This window comes from Sinocyclocheilus rhinocerous, unplaced genomic scaffold (genome assembly GCF_001515625.1).
Source record: "Sinocyclocheilus rhinocerous isolate Xijiao unplaced genomic scaffold, SAMN03320098_v1.1 scaffold642, whole genome shotgun sequence".
NCBI lineage: Eukaryota > Metazoa > Chordata > Actinopteri > Cypriniformes > Cyprinidae > Sinocyclocheilus > Sinocyclocheilus rhinocerous.
This window is the reverse complement of record NW_015626390.1, coordinates 1,498,297-1,517,971: the sequence shown is the minus strand read 5'-3', so window position 1 is coordinate 1,517,971 and position 19,675 is coordinate 1,498,297. Positions and strand designations below refer to the sequence as shown.

Sequence of the window (19,675 nt, the reverse complement as noted above, 5' to 3'; positions counted from 1 at the left end):
ATTATCTATCTATCTGTCTGTCTGTCTGTCTGTCTGTCTGTCTATCATCTATCTGTCTGTCTGTCTGTCTGTCATCTATCTGTCTGTCTGTCTGTCATGCTAAAAATGCAGCTTTGAAATCACAGGAATAGACTACATTTTAAAATAATATTAAAATAGAAAAAAGTTATTTTAAACAGTAAAAATATTTCAAAATTGTACTGTTTTTGCTGTACTTTGGATCAAATAAATGCAGGCTCAGTGAGCAGAAGAGAGACTTCTTTAAAAAACATCAAAAATCCTACTGTTCAAAAACCTTTGACTGGTAGTGTATTTAACAATTAAAATATGTAATAAAAATGTGTTTATAGGCCTATTACTTTTACAAATAATATATATTAAATGTTTATATTATTTTTTACAAACAAATCTAAATGAACATATTTTAAATGATATTCTTTGCTGAGATTTGAGAAATTGCAATGTGTATTCTACGCAATGACGCAGTTTTGTGTCATGGTTAAATAATGACGTCATCATCCGATGATGATGTCACAACGTCATTTAGCAAGAAAACAACCGACCTGCCTTTAGCAACTTTACCTGACAATTAGCTGACAACACTGATTAGATGGAACTGGGCTTTTAAAGTTTGAATTTACACATTTCTGCAACATCATTTTAGAACTTTTTTTTAATTACCAACGCTACTTTTCTTTAATTCTGCAAGCTTATTTCATGACGCAGGACTCTGAGCAAAGTCATTTCTCACAATTATGTTTTTAGGTTGCTTTGGAATCAGATGTTTTTTTTCTAACTTCTTCTGAATTTATACTGAAATTGAAAGACGCGGCAACTTAACTTGTCATTTGGGCCAAACACAAGTTTCATTTCCCCATATTTTCTACCACGGCTTTATTGGCATGCCCTCAAAGACACTTCCTGATATTCAGCAGGTCAAGATATTTTCATGAAACTTAACTCTGAAATAATGAGGTATATTTTTTATACTTTTCTAAGAACAGCGTCTCACACACCCTGCTGAAAACTAGTTTAACGCCTCAGATGCGATCAGTTCTGAATGATTTCATATATTCAACTGAAATTCTCCCAGATGTAGCTGTCTTTGTCTTTTATTACTTCTTTATTTGTAGTATTTCAGGTTTGACAGCTGCTACCAGTTATGACATTACCATTTTCTTTTCAATCTAGTTAAATTGCACTCAAAGTAATCTCAAGTGTTCCATTTTATATCACACTTTTACGTTGTGTTTGACTGCATTTAAGTTAATATGAACAGGTTTGATTTGTTGTATTATAGAAACATTGATTCTAGGCTGCTATTAGTTTATTAGTCGGGTAAAAAAGGTGTTTTTTACACTACCATTGAGAAATTTTAACCAGATTATGTTACAGACTTTTCATTAAGACCTCAAAGAATCATATCAACTTGTGGAAAATGGGCATCCTATGACCCCTTTAAGAATTATGTAAGTTAAAATGGTATTTGGGAACTTTATGATGTTATTTTTGCACAATAAAGAGTTGTATTTTAGGCCTCAAAAGTAAACCTTATGAAATAAGAGCCAATTGGAAATAATATACTACTCGTAGTACCTCAGCCAGTAAAATGAAGTGGTGAAATTGATAATCTGATGTCAATTTTATTTTTTTATTTTTTTTACGTATAAAACGGAAATATGGAAGTGACTTAGATCTTTGAATGAGAACATATTTCATAGTTTTGTAGCAATAACTATTATGCTTTATTGGTAAAAAAAGCACTTTAATCGTTTGAATGTGTGTCAGATGCTTGTCATGTTTGTCATGTGGTCTGAAATATGCTGCTGTCATCAAGAATCAGAAGCGAGGTCACAGATGTGTGTGTGTGTGTGTGTGTGTGTGTCAGACTGACCTGATCTTGGGATCCTCTTGACTTGCTCTGGTTTCATGGAGGTGTTTTTCTCCAGTGGAAGAGGAAGTCCTGAGCCTATATTAATCAGAATGGGGCTCCTCTGACTGGAGCTTCTCAGCAGACCGTCTCCTCTTCTACAGAGACCGTGAGTTCAGCACTTTTAATGACTCTTTGTGAAATTTCTGAGCTTTGATTTCCATTTTAAATACTCTGCTTTCAAGTTTTTAACTATTTTCTGCATATTTCTCTCACATTGATACATTGAGATAAAATCGTTGTATATGTTGGCCACAAATTAAGAACGCATTCGCACAACTTTTTAATTTGTGGCCATGACTTACTAATTTGTTCCCTCATTTTAGTTCAATCAAAACGATTTACTAAAACAAGAGAGCAAATTAGTAAATTGTGGCCACGAATAAACATGCTGTGGAAAATATAGTATTTTATGCACATGATTTTAAAATAGATTTTTTTTTTATAAACTCATCAGTGCTGTATAGAGATGTTTTCTCTGATGACTTTAGATTATTAAACAATTCAATTGTATTTATCTTACATAAAGAGAAAAAAAGTTTGGGTTCAGTATTTTTTCTAAGAAATTAATTTTATTCAGCAAGGTGCATTAAATTATTCAAAAGGGGCAGTAAAGACATTTATAATGTTACAGAAGATTTCTCTTTCAAATAAAAATGTATATTCCCCCTGATAAAAAAAAATAAAATTCCACAAAAAATATTGGGCAGCACAACTGTTTTCAACATTGCTAATAATCAGAAATGTTTCTTGAGCAGCAAATCAGCATATTAGAATGATTTCTGTAGGATCATGTGACACTGATGATGCTGAAAATTCAGCTTTGCATCACAGGAATAAATTATATTTTAAAATATATTTACATAGAAAACAGTTCTTTTAAATTGTACAATTTGTTTCACATTATAGCTATTTTTACTGTATTTCTGATCAAACAAATGCAGCCTTGGTGAGCAGAAGAGACTTCTTTGGAAAACATTAAACATCTTACAAACTTTCTGAGTAACTGTGTTAGTGATGGGTCTGTGACAGGAAGGCTCTTGCTGCTGCTGCTGCTACTGCATTGCTCAGTTGAGAATGATATTTCATCAGTGCTTTATGATTCTCACAGTTTCATTGAGAGTTTGGCTTTCCTAAAATAGTCTAACACCACATTGCATCATATCTTCCCACGGGGGCAGACAGAAAGGAATAGATAAAGTCTCGTTCATTCAGTGAAATCTGTCTTTCCTCTGCAGCTGTCACAAATCTCCAGATGTATGTCTCAGGCGTGTACCAAATGTAAAGTCTCTGTGTTTAAAAGTCTAACATTAGCACGATCTGTCCTCCAGGCAAACGTCAAGACATCTTGTGTACATCATGTTCCAACCCACTCAGCCCTGGGGACCCCTGCATGGCCGTTTGACCTTTGCCAGCTCAAACACAGAGGAGTCTAACCCACCTGAGTATGAGGCTTTTGAAGACGTGACACCGAGAGCACCAAGTAAAGTTCCATTCATTCATATTCAACTGGAATTTGTGAACCAAGCGTTTGAAAATGAAAAAAAGTGTAATTTTTTCCTTAAATCACCCCACAGTTTTGACACCACACCCTTAAAATGGCAAACCTAGCTAAGAAGACAATATTGCGCTGTTCTAAAATCTAGTGAGCTGCCTATACAGATGGCATCCTAGGCATCATATGCCTTTTTCTGTCTAATGAAATGGCTATTATGAATAGGGTGGCCATCTGTCTGGTTTTAGGTCGGACAGTCCGTCTACCGGCGCAAACTAGAGCAGGATGCTCACTTGTTCTCCTTTTTAGATCCTCACTCTTTTATACTTTATCCAATGGTGTATTACTAAAACCCTCATCCTTCCCTCCCGAACCTATAACAAAAGTGTCCCTCGCGGGTCAAAATGACCCGAAGGCCAAAAATGACACTAATTTTATTTTTGGTCCAGAAAGCTTATAGTGGTCCATTTTTATATTTTTTTCCCCTAATTTTTTATGTAGGTTTTTCTATTATTTTTTTGGTGATTTTTATTATATTTACCTTTTATTCTGGATATATTTAAGAAAATATAAGAAATATAAAATATATCACCAAAAAACAAAAACAAAGAAAGACACAATTTCAGTCCTGTTTTATCAAAAACCAACCGATGGCCTTGGAATTGAGTCACTGAGTGTCTCTGATGCCATCTGGTGGGGAAAAATTACATAAAATTGCATTTTATGGTTACAGCCACTAGAGGGGCCTATAGAACCCTATGGAGATTTTTAACTGAGCAAAACAAGTGAAACATGAGAAATGAGATAATCTTAAGACTTCAATTTGGTTGTTTATGGATTAAAATATATATTCAAACATTACAAAATCCATATTTTGTAAAAAAAAAAAAAAAAAATTCTAACTGAATTATAACCAAAACATGTATATTCATACAATTACATAAATATATAATATATTTTTTAAAATATAAATATGATATAAAATCATTGGTCTCCACCCCATCATTCAAATCTAACTGTATTAAGTCCAAAAATTTTTTTTTGAAAAATGACAGTCATATCTCAGCAGAAACATGAAAAATATTACAATGTGTTCTATGAGAGTGTGTGTACCATGTGTGTGTTTGTGCATGTGTGTGTGTGTATGTGAGTTTTTTCTGCATTGGGGATATTCTGTAGTCTCAGCCCTTTATTTGGGTATAAATCTTTACTTTTTCTCGTAAATTCCATTCATTCCTATGCAGGCCAAAATGACACTTTTGTTACTTTTTTTATTGCACCCATTTAAACTCCTCGAATCCACTCAAATAGTTTTTGTGTGTATTCCCGGTGCAAGTGTGACAAAAGTAAAGAAATCTTGGACCGGTACGATCAACACACGATTTTTAGAATTTTTAAAAAATATATTTTTCGGGTCAAAATGACCCGAGGGACGGATGAATCGATTATAACATAGGCTAAGTTTAAGCTAATATTAAGTGATGAACATTTTAGACACAATATTGTCAGTATCGACCGTTTTTGCTCCAAACAGAGTTACAGCAGGACGTTAGTCTCCGGTCAACACAGTGTTGTTTCGTTCTTGAATGATTCAGCGTTTTTTTTTTATGAATCGCCTCATTGATTCAGTGACCCATTCATAAGGAAGAGTCACTTGCTTTGTTTCTGATTGAATCAGCCATTAAATCAATTGAACAAATGAATCAATCAATCCATCAATGAGTCATTCAATAAGACAGTGACTTGTACCCACCTACTGTGGCTTAAAGTATAATTTCATTTTTTCCAACATTTCTATATTTCTATCTTCTGTATATTTTGTTTCTAAAACATTAATCTTATAGCATTGTTTATGCAGCTGTAAACTGTGCATGTGTAATGCCAGTTCAGATGCATATTTTGAGCCACCTCTATAATGCAAAGATGGATTTTGTCTGATTTCATTTGATTGGTAGCAGCACTATAATGTCTTTGTATTCTAATTGCATTTATTGAATACATTTAAACATTTAAATGAAAGCGGACACATAGACTTACAGTAAAAGGGTTTCAGAAGTTGCCTTCACATAGGTAAAAAAAAAAAAAAAATTTATTTTTTTTTTACCCTGGATTCACTGTATCCTGCAAAGTGTCCTCCTTTTAGGTGTTATATATGGCCACCCTGATTATAAATATACATTATTTCCTCCAATTCTGTAAATTTTTCAAATCGAAATAGTTCAGTCTTATTAAAAATGGACAATATCTAATATTTGCATTGTATTGTATATATAGTGCTATTAGCTCAAGTCTTACCACTAATAACCACTGCCAAACTTAAAAGGTTGTAGATGCTCATCCATTATCATTAGCATGATTAGACGATAAGGAAGCCTTTAAATACCACTCAATGTTTTAATATGTACTTTTAATTGTTCTGAAACCCTTAGACCTGACTCAGCTGTAATAATGTTTGTATTCAAATGATCAAGTAAGTTTTTTTCTCTTTTTTTTCCAGCAACACGAGCTCTCTCAGTACTGAGTGTTGATATGCGTGCGATGGACAACAAGAAAGCGCACAACACCAGCAGTTACAAGAACACCAGCCTCATTGTGCGCAGGAATAAAGAATTCATCCTCATCATCAGGTTTGACCGACCCTTCAATAACCAGCAGGACAATGTGCAGATAGAGTTCATGATTGGTGAGCAGATCTTTCAAAACATCTAATTTACATTTACATTACATTTATCCAAAGTGACTTACAAATGATAACAATCAAAACAATCAAAGCAACAAAAGAGCAACAATATATAAGTGTTGTGACAAGTCCTGGATAGTCTAACGCAGTACACGTAGCAGTTTTCTTTTTAATAATTAATAAATAAAAAGAACAAAAAGAAAATAGAAAAGAAATAGAATAGATAGAGCTAGTGTTAGAGGGTCAAGTTACTATTATTTTTTTGAATAATAAATAAAAAGAAAACAAGTAGATAGAATAGAAATAGAATAGAGAATGCTAGTGTTAGAGGGTCAATATTTTTATAATAAATGAAAAGAAAACAATTAGATAGAATAGAAATACAATAGAGAATGCACGTTTTAGAGGGCTAAGGTTTGTATAATAAATAAAAAGAAAACAAGTATATAGAATAGAAATAGAATAGAGAGTTCTGGGGTTAAGGGGTCAGGTTATTATTTTTCATAATAAAAATAAAGAAAACAAGTAGTGAGAATTGAAATAGAATAGAAAATGCAAGTGTTAAAGGGTCAAGTTTTTTATAATGAATAAAAAGAAAACAAGTAGATAGAATAGAGATAGAATAGAGATTGCTAGTGTTAGAGGGTCAAGTTTTTATTAAAAAAAGTAAATAGAATAGAAATACAATAGACAGCAAGTGTTAGAGGGTCAAGTGTTTTACAATAAATAAAAAAGAAAACAAGTAGATAGAATATAAATAGAATAAATAGAGCTAGTGATAGAGGCTCAAGTTTTTTGTAATAAATAAAAAGAAAACAAGTAGATAGAATAGAAATACAATAGAGATTGCCAGTGTTAGAGGGTCAATTTTTTTTTATAATAAATAAAAAAGAAAACAAGTAGATAGAATAGAAATAGAATAGATTAAAAAATATATATATAGGGTAAGCATGGCATGTATGTGGCGGCCAGGGGTGGGACTTTGGGCCCTGTGCCCCACTACATCTCTCCTTGATGGCCCGTCGTAGGGTAACATGGGCGGGGGCCCAACTTATGCTGTGCTCATGGAGGGCCCAGAGGCAGCCTTACAATATCTCACTCTTTATAGCTTTATTGCTATTATTATTATTATTATTATTGTTGTTGTTGTTGGTGCCATTATTATTACTACTACCATTATTATTATTATTATTATTACTATTTGTCTTCTTCCTGATCCTCCAACCTCCCCCCGGTTCCTGATGAATGAGGTTATTGTTAATATTGTTATTATTGCTACTATTACTACTTACTAATTAATACTATTATTTTGCTATTTGTCATCTTCCACATCCTCCAACTTTCCCCTCATTTCTGATTAATTGAGTGCATTATTATTATTATTATGTATTTTTTATTATTAATATTTTTATTTATTATTATTATTATTATTACACTCACACTCACACTCACTCACTCACACAAATCATGTTGGCTGTCATGTATGTTTTGTTGACCTTGGTTATTGGTTATAAAACGAATAGATAGAGCTAGTGTTAGGGGGTCAAGTTATTATTTTTTATAATAAATTAAAAGAAAACAAGCAGATAGAATAGAAATTGAATATACAGAGTTAGTGTTAGGGGGTCATGTTATTTTTTAATAAATGAAAAGAAAACAAGAAGATAGAATAGAAATAGAATAGAGATTGCTATTGTTAGAGGGTCAAGTTTTTAAAATAATTTAAAAAACAACAACAAGTAGATAGAATAAAAATACAATAGAGAGTGCAAGTGTTAGAGGGCCAAGTGTAGAAGGAAGAGATTAGCTGTTTCTTGAATATGCCTAAAGACTCAGCTGCTTGGATTGAGTTGGGCAGGTCATTCCACCAGCAGGGAACAGTTTAGGTAAAAGTCTGTGAAAGTGATTTTGTGCCTTTTTGGGATAGCATAATGTGCCATTCACCTGCAGAATGCAAGCTTCTGGAGGACAGATATGTCTAAAAGTAGTGCATTTAGGTAAAGGGGAAAACCCCAATTTCTTTCCATCCAATTTTAAGAAAATTTAACTTTGTTACTAGGTGGCAATATCGTATGAATTGGCACAATGTGATTTGTATGGAACGGTATGAATTGGAAATAAATAAATAATGAAATTAAATAAAAGCAAGCTTAACCTGAACTGTCCATAGGGCATTAGTAGATCTTTCAAAAACATACCAATTCATACAAATTAGTCACCAATTTTCCAAAATGTAAAATAATTATGATTTGACATTGACAGAGTTTGTTGCAAATTTCTCTTGTGTTCCACACTTGTGACTCTTACTGGTTTGTCCAGACTCCAAAATTGAATTAATGTTTGATGTTGTTTCAACATCTTATTTTACAAAATGAACATTTTGACGTTCATTTATAAGTATTTTGTTAACATTTTCGCAACCATTTAGCATTTAACGTTTAAAGGGGTGTTGCTAAATGATGTTGCTAAAAAGAACATTATTTTGTGTATTTGGTGTAATGAAATGTGTTTATGTGGTTTAAGGTTAAAAAAACACATTATTTTCCACATACTGTACATTATTGTTTCTCCTCTATGCCCCGCCTTTCTGAAACGCGTAGATTTTTACAAAGCTCATCGGTCTGAAAAGCGAGGTGTGCTCTGATTGGCCAGCTATCCAGTGCGTTGTCATTGGCTGAATACCTCAAGCGTGTGACGGAAATGTTACGCCGCTTACCATATTGTGATGCCCTGTCAGGCCGGAGCAAAGAGACCAAAACAATAAAACACATTATAAACGAGGCATTTGTTGCATCCAGTGGGGACATAATTACGGATTATAATGACTTACTGTATGCTGTCTTTTTATGCGTTGCGTATCGCGCCGCGTAAACATAAAACCATGTCTGCATTTGTGATCAGAAATGACAAACAAGCACTAACGTTACTCTACACTGCTCAAAATTCGCGTTTGAATCATCAGTGGCAAATCCTTTAAATATAAAAAAACGTACTTACAGTCTGTGAGTCAGAACAACCGGCATTGTAGTCTACTCTACCAGGATCAGGAAACAGTCCTCCATAAAATGTGATGCACACATCTGAATATTTGGGTTGAACTGTTCTGGAACAGTGTTGTAAATACAACTTAACCACTGATTTCTAGTCGTGTCCTCTTTTGGAAGACCAAACAAAGTAGTTTTGCTTTCGCAACGAAACACACAGAGTCTTCACAACATGGCGGTGGCGGTGGCAGCAACAATAAAGTTACACCTTCTTTCTTTGCGTGAACATTTGGGCGGCGTTATGCAAATCTTCCCATGTGGGGGCGTGTTTAAACGAGGCGTTTTAGGAGAGAAAACTTGAAATCGCATCATATGACCCCTTTAAGATTTTCTCCACGTTGAGTTTAGTAAGTTTAGTAAGCTGCTTACCCAGATAGCATCTTAGGCTTCATATCACAATATCACAATCATATCATATCACAATCTTGTTACTTTTACAACGTAAAAATTTCAACACTGATTTAGAAGTATTTTCTTAACTTTTTAACAACTGTTCAGCATTTAATGTTGTTCATTGTTGAAGGTCAGTCACATGTTTGCTTGGTTGTCAAGGCTGGTAATCTAACTTATGCATCCAAAATGCAGAAATCCCGATGTCTAAAGCACTGGAGAAACACTAGTATGGTACTATGGTAGGGTGGAGGGATGGCAGAGAGCGCTTGTGCTTATCCTTGAAGGGATAGTTAACCCCAAAAAGAAAAATCTGTCATCATTTAGTCACCCTCATGTTGCTCCAAACCTGTATGAATTTCTTTTTTTCTTTTTTTTTTCTTTCTTCTGCAGAACATAACATTTTAAAGAATTCTGGTAACCAAACAGTTTTGGTGAACATTGACTTTCGTTGTATGGACAAAAAACACTGAAACATCTAAATTATCTTTTAAAAGAAGAAAGTACGTCATACAGGTTACTAAATAAAGACTGTAAATGATGACATTTTGGGTGTCCTATCCCTTTAACTCTTTCTCTGACAGTTTTTTTAAGTTGCCACTTGAATGTGGACAAGTTTTATTTAAAAAAAAGTAACATTTTGAACAAAATGACGCTTTTGTCAAAGACTACTTCTGGATCGGATTCAGAAAACCATCAACACCCCCAAAGCTTCACAGTCCTAAATCACTTCCTGACTCATCATTTCATTCAGTAGCATCAGGCAGTTTTGATTTATATGCTGTTTAATGTTTGATGGTCGCATTATTTTACATATGCGATCACTTATTTCTGCTTCTTCTTCGCCGTGTTTGGATCCAGACATTCAGTACTCTATCAGAAGATGTGTAATAACACCTCCTTCCGTATAACAGAAGACATGGAAAGCTGGAAAGTTTCATCAATGGCAGGGAAAGAGTTGAGAAAAGAGAGTATGGTGACCAATAAAGTTGTCAAGTTAGTACTGAACCTGACAAAAGCTGTGGAGGAGCCCACACAGCAGAGGAGGAGGAAAATAATTACAACAAGCAATGCATAGGCCTGGATGAACAGACATAAAGAGATAGAATTACATGGAATTACATCTTAGATTTTTTTTTTTATATGCTCAAGGGGAGCATGAACTGACCGACAACAGAGCTATTAATGGACTGGAAATAACTCTCAGACAAACAACGAAAGTGAGAAAATATCTGCCCGTCTTCATTAGAGACAAACCAGAGCGTAGTGCCATTCTGCAGTTAGGTCAGCTGAATAATTGAAGTGATGTTCCCTCGGCTGTCGCAGCACCATTTAATTCAGTCTCGATGTCAGCTTTGTGTTCATCATTGCTGGCTCAGCTGCTGTCCTGTGGGAAGATTTCCTCTTGAGGTTTGGGTCCTTGTTACTGGGGCCGATCCCAAGAACACCATTTTTCTTTTTTTCATTTTGAAGTGACCCAAGGCAGCTCGCCCAAACATATCTAAGCATATATTTTACATTTACATTTACATTTAGTCATTTAGCAGATGCTTTTATCCAAAGCGACTTACAAATGAGAACAATGAAAGCAATCAAAATCAACAAAAGAGTAATGATATGCAAGTGCTATAACAAGTCTCAGTTACTGTAGCTTAACGCAGTACACATAGCAAGTTTTTTTTTTATTATATAATAAATAAAAAAGAAAACAGATAGAATAGAAAAAGAATAGAGCAAGCTAGTGTTAGAGGCCTTTTTTGCTTTTTGTTAATTGCATAATAAATAAAAAGAAAACAAATAGATAGAATACAAAAAGAATAGAGAAGCTAGTGTTAGTTAGTTTTTTTTATAAAGAAAACAAGCAGTTAGTAAATTAATAGAGTGCAAGTCTAAAACGCAAGCTTCTAGAGGCACATAAATCTGAAGTAATGAATTAAGGTAAAGGGGTGCAGAGCCAGTGGTGATTTTGTAGGCAAACATTAATGCCTTGAATTTTATGCGAGCAGCTATTGGTAGCCAGTGCACAGAGGTGTGGCATCCGTTCTTTTCGGCTCATTAAAAATTAATCTTGCTGCCGCATTCTGTATTAATTGTAAAGGTACACTCTAAAAAATGCTGGGTTGTTTCAACCCAACTCTGGGTCAAATATGGACTAAATGTGGACTATGGACTGGTTAAATTTTTACTTTACATTTTTAACCCAGAATTTGGGTTAGTCCATATTTGACCCAGAGTTGGGTTGAAACAGCCCAGCATTTTTTTGAGTGTATGATAGAAGTGGCTGGAAGACCTGCCAAGAGAGCATTGCAATAGTTCAGCCTGGACAGAACAAGAGCTTGAACAAGGAGTTGTGAAGCATGTTCTGAAAGAAAGGGCCTGATCTTTCGGATGTTGAATATAGCAAATCTGCAGGACCGGGCAGTTTTAGCAATGTGGTCTGAGAAAGTCAGCATATTTTGATAGATATTTTCAATGTTGCTTTGGACGCCACTGGCTATAACTGTATGAGCAAAAAAATTCTTCAGCTGCTTTAGACGTTCTTAAAAAATATAATATTTTCTGTTCCACATTGTAACAATGGCATAAAATGATGACAGAATTTTCAATTGGGTGAACTGTCCTTCAAACCTGGCATATATCTGTCCTCACAGGCAATTCACCTGATGAAAACAGGGGCACCTACATCACTGTGTTCATCGGAAAAGAGAAACGTGATGGGCGCTGGAATGGTCGCGTGATTGGCACGCAAGGCAATGGTGTGACAGTGGGCATAACACCTGGCGCCAGCTGCATCATTGGTCGCTTCCGCACCTTTGTAACAGTAATAACTGATTTGGGAAAACAGCGCACTCCAAGGAACCCTGACACTGATTTCTATGTGCTGTTCAATCCTTGGGACCCTGGTGAGTACAAGTATATCACTTTGTTTTGCGTACCGACGTCACTTGTATAGATGGCAACAAACCCTAAGATTTTATGCATGTATCATAATGCATGTATCTCATATATGTTGGCACACAGCGGATCTGGTGTATGTGTCCAGAGATACCGACAGACAGGAGTATGTGTTGAATGATGTGGGGATCATCTACAATGGAGAATTCAACAACATATCCTCCCGTTCATGGAACTACGGCCAGGTCGGCAGTTTTCTGGAGATGTTTCTTCACGAAGAAAACGAATGTTCTAACTCTTATGGTGGACTATTCAACCTGATACCTTCATTTAACATTTTATATGGTTTCCTGTAGTTTGAAGAGGGGGTTCTGGATGCCTGTCTTTTGGTTCTGGATGCTGGGAAAGTACCTCTGCTGTACCGTGGAAATGCCATTGAATTAATTCGGCAGGGATCAGCCCTGGTATGATTTAATACTTTGTTGTATGAATATCTGAACATGCAATATGTCAAAAGAAAGAACGTAGCCATTGCGTTTAAACAAAAACTAAACAAATAGTTTTATTCTAGCTTCATGCATTCCTGGGCAAGTTTAATAAAAAAAAAAAAACTGAGAAAATCAAATTTTTCTCAAAGACTACGTCCAGATCGGATCCAGATCGATGATCAAAACATAGATGAAGTAGATCGCTAAAGAGTACCCGAAAACCATACTTGAGTAAAAGTACAGATACCTTACGGTGACAGTGACTCAATTACAAGTTACAAGTCACCAATTCCAATACGACTTGTGTAAAAGTCTTAGAGTATCTGATTTTAACAGTACTCAACAGATGCACTGGTCCTCAACACCTAACGCCGAGTTCACACTGCATGATTTTCAAAGTCATCGGATCACCGTTGTTTTCACACTGTACGACTATCTGGGCTAGCATTCAGTTGCTGCTGCGTTCAAATTGCACGATGGATCGGCGACAGGAGGTTACACACTGCATGACTTTACAATAGGTAGAATCACCGACAACTCTGTCTGGTCCACAAACTACGTTTCACAACCAAACACACGCGAGAAGTGATAAGGAAATAATGCAAGATCATGCTGGTATTGTGGTCTATAAGTCCTCACCGAATACAATAGATAGATAGATAGATGGATAGATGGATGGGCTTTTTTTAACTTTCCGACATTCTTCCTAAGCAGCTGGTCTTATATGAATTTACATAGCATATATGTAGGCTTTTTTGGTGGTATATTTTCAGATGAACTCCCAAGACGACAATGGTGTCCTGGTTGGCAACTGGAGTAGTGATTACTCCATTGGCACAGCACCCACTGCCTGGACAGGAAGTCCTGAAATCCTTCTCAAATATGCCAAAGACGGTGGTTTGCCTGTGTGCTTTGCTCAGTGCTGGGTGTTTGCCGGTGTGCTGAACACTTGTGAGTGTGGCGACAGCACGTTCATTATTGGTTCTGAAATTCAGGTTATTTAGAGCCTTGCTAAAAAGACTGTGGCATAACCATGAAAGACTGTGGCATAACCATGGCACTGTGATGATCCCACCTAGTTTTGCGCTGTCTTGGGATCCCCGCACGAGTCGTCACCAATTTCGCCTCTGCTCACGACAACACGGGCAACCTGAAGACCGACATTATTCTGGACGAAAATGGGGGAGTGAGCAGAAGCCGAACGAGAGATTCAATCTGGTGAGATACACAAAGCATACACAGCCTGATAGGTAATGATGGTTAAATGCTGTTTAGTGACAATAACACTGTGTCTCACAGGAACTACCACAGCTGGAATGAGGTGTACATGAGGAGGCCTGATCTGCCTGAAAAATACTCTGGCTGGCAGGTGGTCGACAGCACCCCTCAGGAGACCAGTGATGGTATGATCCTCCACATCTTCTATATACACTGGCTTTCCTCTAAAGCAGCAGTTCTTAATCCTGGTCCTCGCGACCCCCCGCTCTGCATATTTTGCATGTCTCTCTTGTTTAACACACCTGATTCCGATAACCAGCTCGTTAGAAGAGAACTCCATGAATGAACTGTGTTCCAATTGACATGCTCCCTACATAGTGTTCACTGCTCTCTACTCCCTGCACACGGGAAATCAGCTGAAGTTTACTTCACTTAAGAACACAGATTTGCGCAACACCACTGCCTGCAGCGTCTCCACACACAGACAAAACTTGCTCCAGAAGTGTGAAGGGTTATTTAACCGTAATCATGAGATTTGCATAGAAGTTACGTCTCACGCACTTGAATGCCCTTTGAATGGAATATATACGCTTCTTTCGAACTGGAATCATGGTGGAATATCCTGCGATGTCCACTTCGCAGGGCACTTATGTTCGAATGGAACAAACCCCTGAAGCGGTAGGAGAATCATACAAAATGTGCAGAGCGGGGGGTCGCGAGGACCAAGATTAAGAACCGCTGCTCTAAAGTTAACTGGTAAGGTTAGGAGACACTATCTATGAATTATGGAAGCCATTTCCATCACTGAATAAAAAATAAAAAAAGGTAATTGTGACGCTTTAGCTTGAAATTCTGACTTTTCTGACATTTCAGAATTGTGAGATATAAACTTGCAATTGCAAACTACAGTCAGAATTGTAGGATATAAACTGGCAATTCTTACTTTTTTCTTGCAATTGCGAGTTTATATCTCGCAATTCTGACTTTTTTCTCACAATTCTGACTTGCTTCTCTCTCTCGCAATTGTGAGTTTATATTTCGCAGTCCTGGCTTTTTTTTTTCTCTTGCAATTCTGACTTCTTTTCTCCGAGCTGTGAGATATACTGTAAACTTGCAGTTGCGAGAAAAAGAATTGCAAAATTATTGTCAGAATTCTCTTTTTTTCTTGCAATTGCGAGTTTATATCTCACAATTCTGACTTTTTTTCTCGCAATTCTGACTCCTTTTCTCAGAGCTGTGAGATATAAACTCACAATTGTGAGTTATAAAGTCCAATTAGGGAAAAGGTTTCTATATCTAAAAGAGTTTGTATCTCGCAATTGTGTGGTATAAATTCATAATTGTGAGATATAAAAATGTAGTATCGTTTTTCAATTTTATTTATTTTTATGGTAGAAAACTACCTACTGGATTTAGGTCTGTCACAAATTGGGGTAACTGAGATCAAAAATGTGACCAAACAGCAAATATTTATATTTTTCAGACTTAAGAATCTCCTTCAACTGATACTTTAAAAATGAACAAAAATCTGGCTTTCATTCAAGCCCTATTTTGTACCCTGTTCATGGAAAGCACCAAGACCTTGAAATAGTATGCTAGACTTTTAAAGGCCTACATTTAGACCCACCATCTGCTTGGAGATTTGAGGGATGTCTGAGGATTGGGGTTTTGGCATCTCTGTTCCATTGGCATCTGCTCTGACCTGATACATTTGAAACACAGTGTAACCTATAAATGTGGATCTTTTATAAAATTGTACTGGTGGTACAATAGTACAGTACCTTGACATTATTAGATGGTAATTCAAAGTGCATTTGCATTCTGTTATACTAAATGAAACACATTCAAAATGGCTTCCCTCTCTCTTTCAGGTCTTTATCGATGTGGCCCAACGTCTGTCAATGCCATCAAGGATGGAGAGCTCAGCTATCCATTTGATGCAAGGTTTGTCTTTGCAGAGGTAAGAAACATGTCATTTCTCTTTGATGTTTACTCACCACTTCTTTAGTTTACAAAATCTCAGCAGCAACTCTTTCTCCTGTCTCCAGCTGAACAGTGATGTGATTTACTATCAGTCTGATAAGTACGGAAACACAAAGATCATCCAAGTGGACACCACATATGTTGGAAAGCTCCTTGTCACCAAAAGGGTGAACAGTAACGCCTATGATGACATCACTTCTACCTACAAATACCCAGAAGGTAAGCTTCATTTGGTCCAAAAACACCTGGGCATGGATGGCCACACATGCCCTATCCCCTTCCCTGTCATCCTTCAACCTTCTTCCTGGAGAGTTCGGTTCGTTTGGATGATGTGAACGCTGTCTTCCGAACTCGGGTGCGCACCCGCGAACCATACCCGAGTCCGCTTAAAAAGGGTGGTCTGGGGTACGGTTCATGTCAACTCCGGTACGGTTCGCTGCTGATGTGAATGCAGTCGTACCAAATAGCGGAAGTGAGCCGCTATTAATGACGTATTATTTGATAAAAATGTGTGTTTGTGTGTTTCACTCACTTTCCTGACGAGCGTGACTGACGCGCTGCAAGCAGAGAGCTGTATATCTAATTTCTGTTCGCCTTCAGCGTTCTTTAGAGCATTTGCAGTACATTCGTAACACAGACGCAAGTGCCGTTACCGAAGCTTTGTAAACAAGACGAACGGTTCAAAAACGTAATTATATAAAAGTGCAGAGAGCAATGTTATGCATTTGCCGCCTTCTCCTGCGCCGTCGTTACTAAGCAACGGGGTAAACAGCTGCTGGCTTGATGACGCAAACGAACCGCGGTTCGAACCCAAATAAAATAATATGAACGCAGTCCAGCGGGGGCAGGGGTAAGGTGCAGCAATCAAACTCGGGTTCGGACCAGGCAAGCGAACCAAGTGTGAAAGCACCCTAAAACAGCACTGGCGTATGATTTGATAATGCGTTTGGTAACTTTGTTTCTTAGTAGATGTAGTAATATTCTGTAGACATTGTTTTATTATTTTTATATATTATTTTGTTGCCAGCATGGTGTGTAAATCAAGAGCCGTATTCAAAAAACTTCTTAAGGCTAAAAGTAGCTCCTAAATTGTCGATTTAGGAGAAACTCTTAAAAATAATGGGCGTGTCAGTCCTAACTTTAAGACTCCTAAATTTTTGCTCTAAAAGTAAGCATTTTACAAAGCGTTTTAGCACTAAAATCAGCTCCTAAATGTGTGAAAAGTTAGGGGTAGTCAAGAGGAATCCTAAATCACTAAGCCCAAATCACAAACAATCCTAAAATGGCTGTTGCTGGCAATCTGACTCGGAATGTAAAGATTTTAGAAACATTTCATGATAATTTCCCTTTAATTTGATTATGTCCTTCTTTTCATGTACAAGTTGGGCAAGAATTAACAGCTGTTCTTGAGTCCAGTTTGGTTTTCTTTTATGTTTGCACGTCTTACTATTCTAGTCTGTTCATTAAAACGCTGCTTATATGCATATCCGCTATTTTTTATGAGATGCAAACATGTACGAGGCTGACAATTACCTGAACATATATTTGTTTCATTAGTGACATTAGCCTACATTTTAAAAACTTATTTTTTTGAGTATGGCAACATTTTTATTTTAAATTCTTTATTTGAATAGGCTATAGCAACATATTTTAAATCTTTTATTTTATATGGCAACATTTTTATTTTACTCTTAGCTTAAGATTTCTCCTCATTCTTTAATAAAAGTTGGTCTCAGCAGCTTTGTGAAAAGGTTTGAAGAGGAAACTCTTTTACTGCTCTTAGTGGTAAGAAAAATGTTTTGTGCTTACGGCCCATGATCAGTTTGCTTTTAACTGTTAATTTTGAAGTGAAGTACTGACATACAGAATTTTTTATGTATATACAACTATATCCATTTCCATTTGCAGTCAGATCGCACCTGGTGGCACACTGCAATATACAGACACGATCACCCCTCAGTCCCCTGGGAAGAAGGTGCTGATGGCGTGTCTGGACTGCGCTACAGTGAGGCAGGTCACCAATCAGCTGGAAATCTTTGTGCAGTAGCGGATAACGGATTGCCACGAGGGAACCAGAGAGAAAAAAGAGAAAAAGGGACCCCAATACCATTTTGTTGAATTGCTTTGCTTTCTTCACAAATATTATCGAAATACAAGCTAGCGTAAATTTTTTTCTTTACACCCACAACTTCCAACACTGAGTTGTTAATAATATAGTGTTTTAAGCATTTTAAGCAAAAAGTTTTCATTTGTAAACTCATTTAACTGTACAAAATACACACAATCAAACATTAAGTACCGATACAGAATGCACAGTCACCCTCAACCTATCTGGGGGTCTGACACATTCTGATTAGCAAAGTGTGGATGCAAGAAATCATGCAGTTATCAGGATAAGTTGTAAATTGGGAGTGAGAGGAAGAGTGGAAAAAGCAGGAGAACCCCACAATATTGGGAATGTTGGCAGGTATGACAAATGTAAAGCTATGAAATAACAAAGGTCTATTCAAATTTAAGAAGAAAATGTAAAAGATTTTCTGAAATTACACATAAATCTAAATTAGATGACAGTTGTTTTGGTTGGGTGCCTTAATTAACATGCATTAAACATGTATTAATTGACTGTATTAATCAGAATATGTTGCATATTTTCTCTGCTAAAATGCCACTGACTGTGTTTGACTAATATCAACTAACAATAAACCTTCAGCATGAAAGCATTTTTGATTATTTTATTTGTTATACTGCAAATCTTCATTAAGACATCAACACCACCTGTAAAAAAAAATCTAATAATCTGGCTCATGAAATGCCATTCACAACCCATTTTACTTCTATGCATTTTCCAGTGTAATGGAATATTCAATGTTAAAAACTAGAGCGGGACTTTATTTACTAACTAGATAAAAAAGTTAGTCAAGATTGGCTCGAGAAAGCCTGAAAGTTTAAAGCAGTGAAAATTTAGATGGATGTTGATAACATGTTTCTAGCATGATTAGCATGTTGTTAGCATGATTAGCAAGTTACTAGTATGTCGCTAACATGATTAGCACGTTACTAGCATGTCGCTAAGATGTTTCTAGCATTATTAGCATGTTGTTAGCATGATTAGCAAGTTACTAGCATGTTTCTAGCATGATTAACAAGTTACTAGCATGACGCTAGCATGTTTATAGCATGATTAACATGCTACTAGCATGTAGCTCGCATGATTAGCAAGTGACTAGCATGTTTCTAGTATGATTAGCATGTTACTAGCATGTTGTTAGCATGATTAGCAAGTAACTAGCATGTTGATAGCATGATTAGCAAGTTACTAGCATGTCGCTAGCATGTTTCTAGCATGATTAGCATGTTGTTAGCATTATTAGCAAGTAACTAGCATGTTGCTAGCATGATTATCAAGTTACTAGCATGTCGCTAGCATGTTTCTAGCATGATTAGCAAGTGACTAGCATGTCGCTAGCATGATTAACAACTTACTAGCATGTTGTTAGCATGATTCTAGCATGATTAACAAGTTAATAGCATGTTGTTACCATGATTAGCAAG

The 19,675-nt window shown here is 36.2% G+C and overlaps 1 protein-coding gene across 1 annotated transcript; it reads left to right on the top strand.

Moving 5' to 3' along the window:
• Positions 1–3,289: 3,289 nt before the first annotated feature.
• Positions 3,290–18,594, top strand: LOC107713971 (coagulation factor XIII A chain-like). The gene is made up of 11 exons (XM_016519651.1): positions 3,290–3,413; positions 5,923–6,108; positions 12,191–12,442; positions 12,561–12,679; positions 12,791–12,898; positions 13,696–13,873; positions 14,002–14,140; positions 14,222–14,325; positions 16,012–16,100; positions 16,189–16,439; positions 18,032–18,594. Exons 1-11 carry the CDS (start codon positions 3,290–3,292, stop codon positions 18,168–18,170), a joined length of 1,689 nt encoding a protein of 562 aa, XP_016375137.1. The 3' UTR covers positions 18,171–18,594.
• The last annotated feature ends 1,081 nt before the right edge of the window (positions 18,595–19,675 follow it).

Coding starts and splice junctions, on each gene's coding strand:
- LOC107713971 (XM_016519651.1), top strand. CDS start 3,290: ATGTTCCAACCCACTCAGCCCTGGGGACCCCTGCATGGCCGTTTGACC. Junction 6,109..12,190: donor GCAGATAGAGTTCATGATTG/GTGAGCAGATCT, acceptor CTGTCCTCACAG/GCAATTCACCTGATGAAAAC. Junction 12,443..12,560: donor GTTCAATCCTTGGGACCCTG/GTGAGTACAAGT, acceptor GTTGGCACACAG/CGGATCTGGTGTATGTGTCC.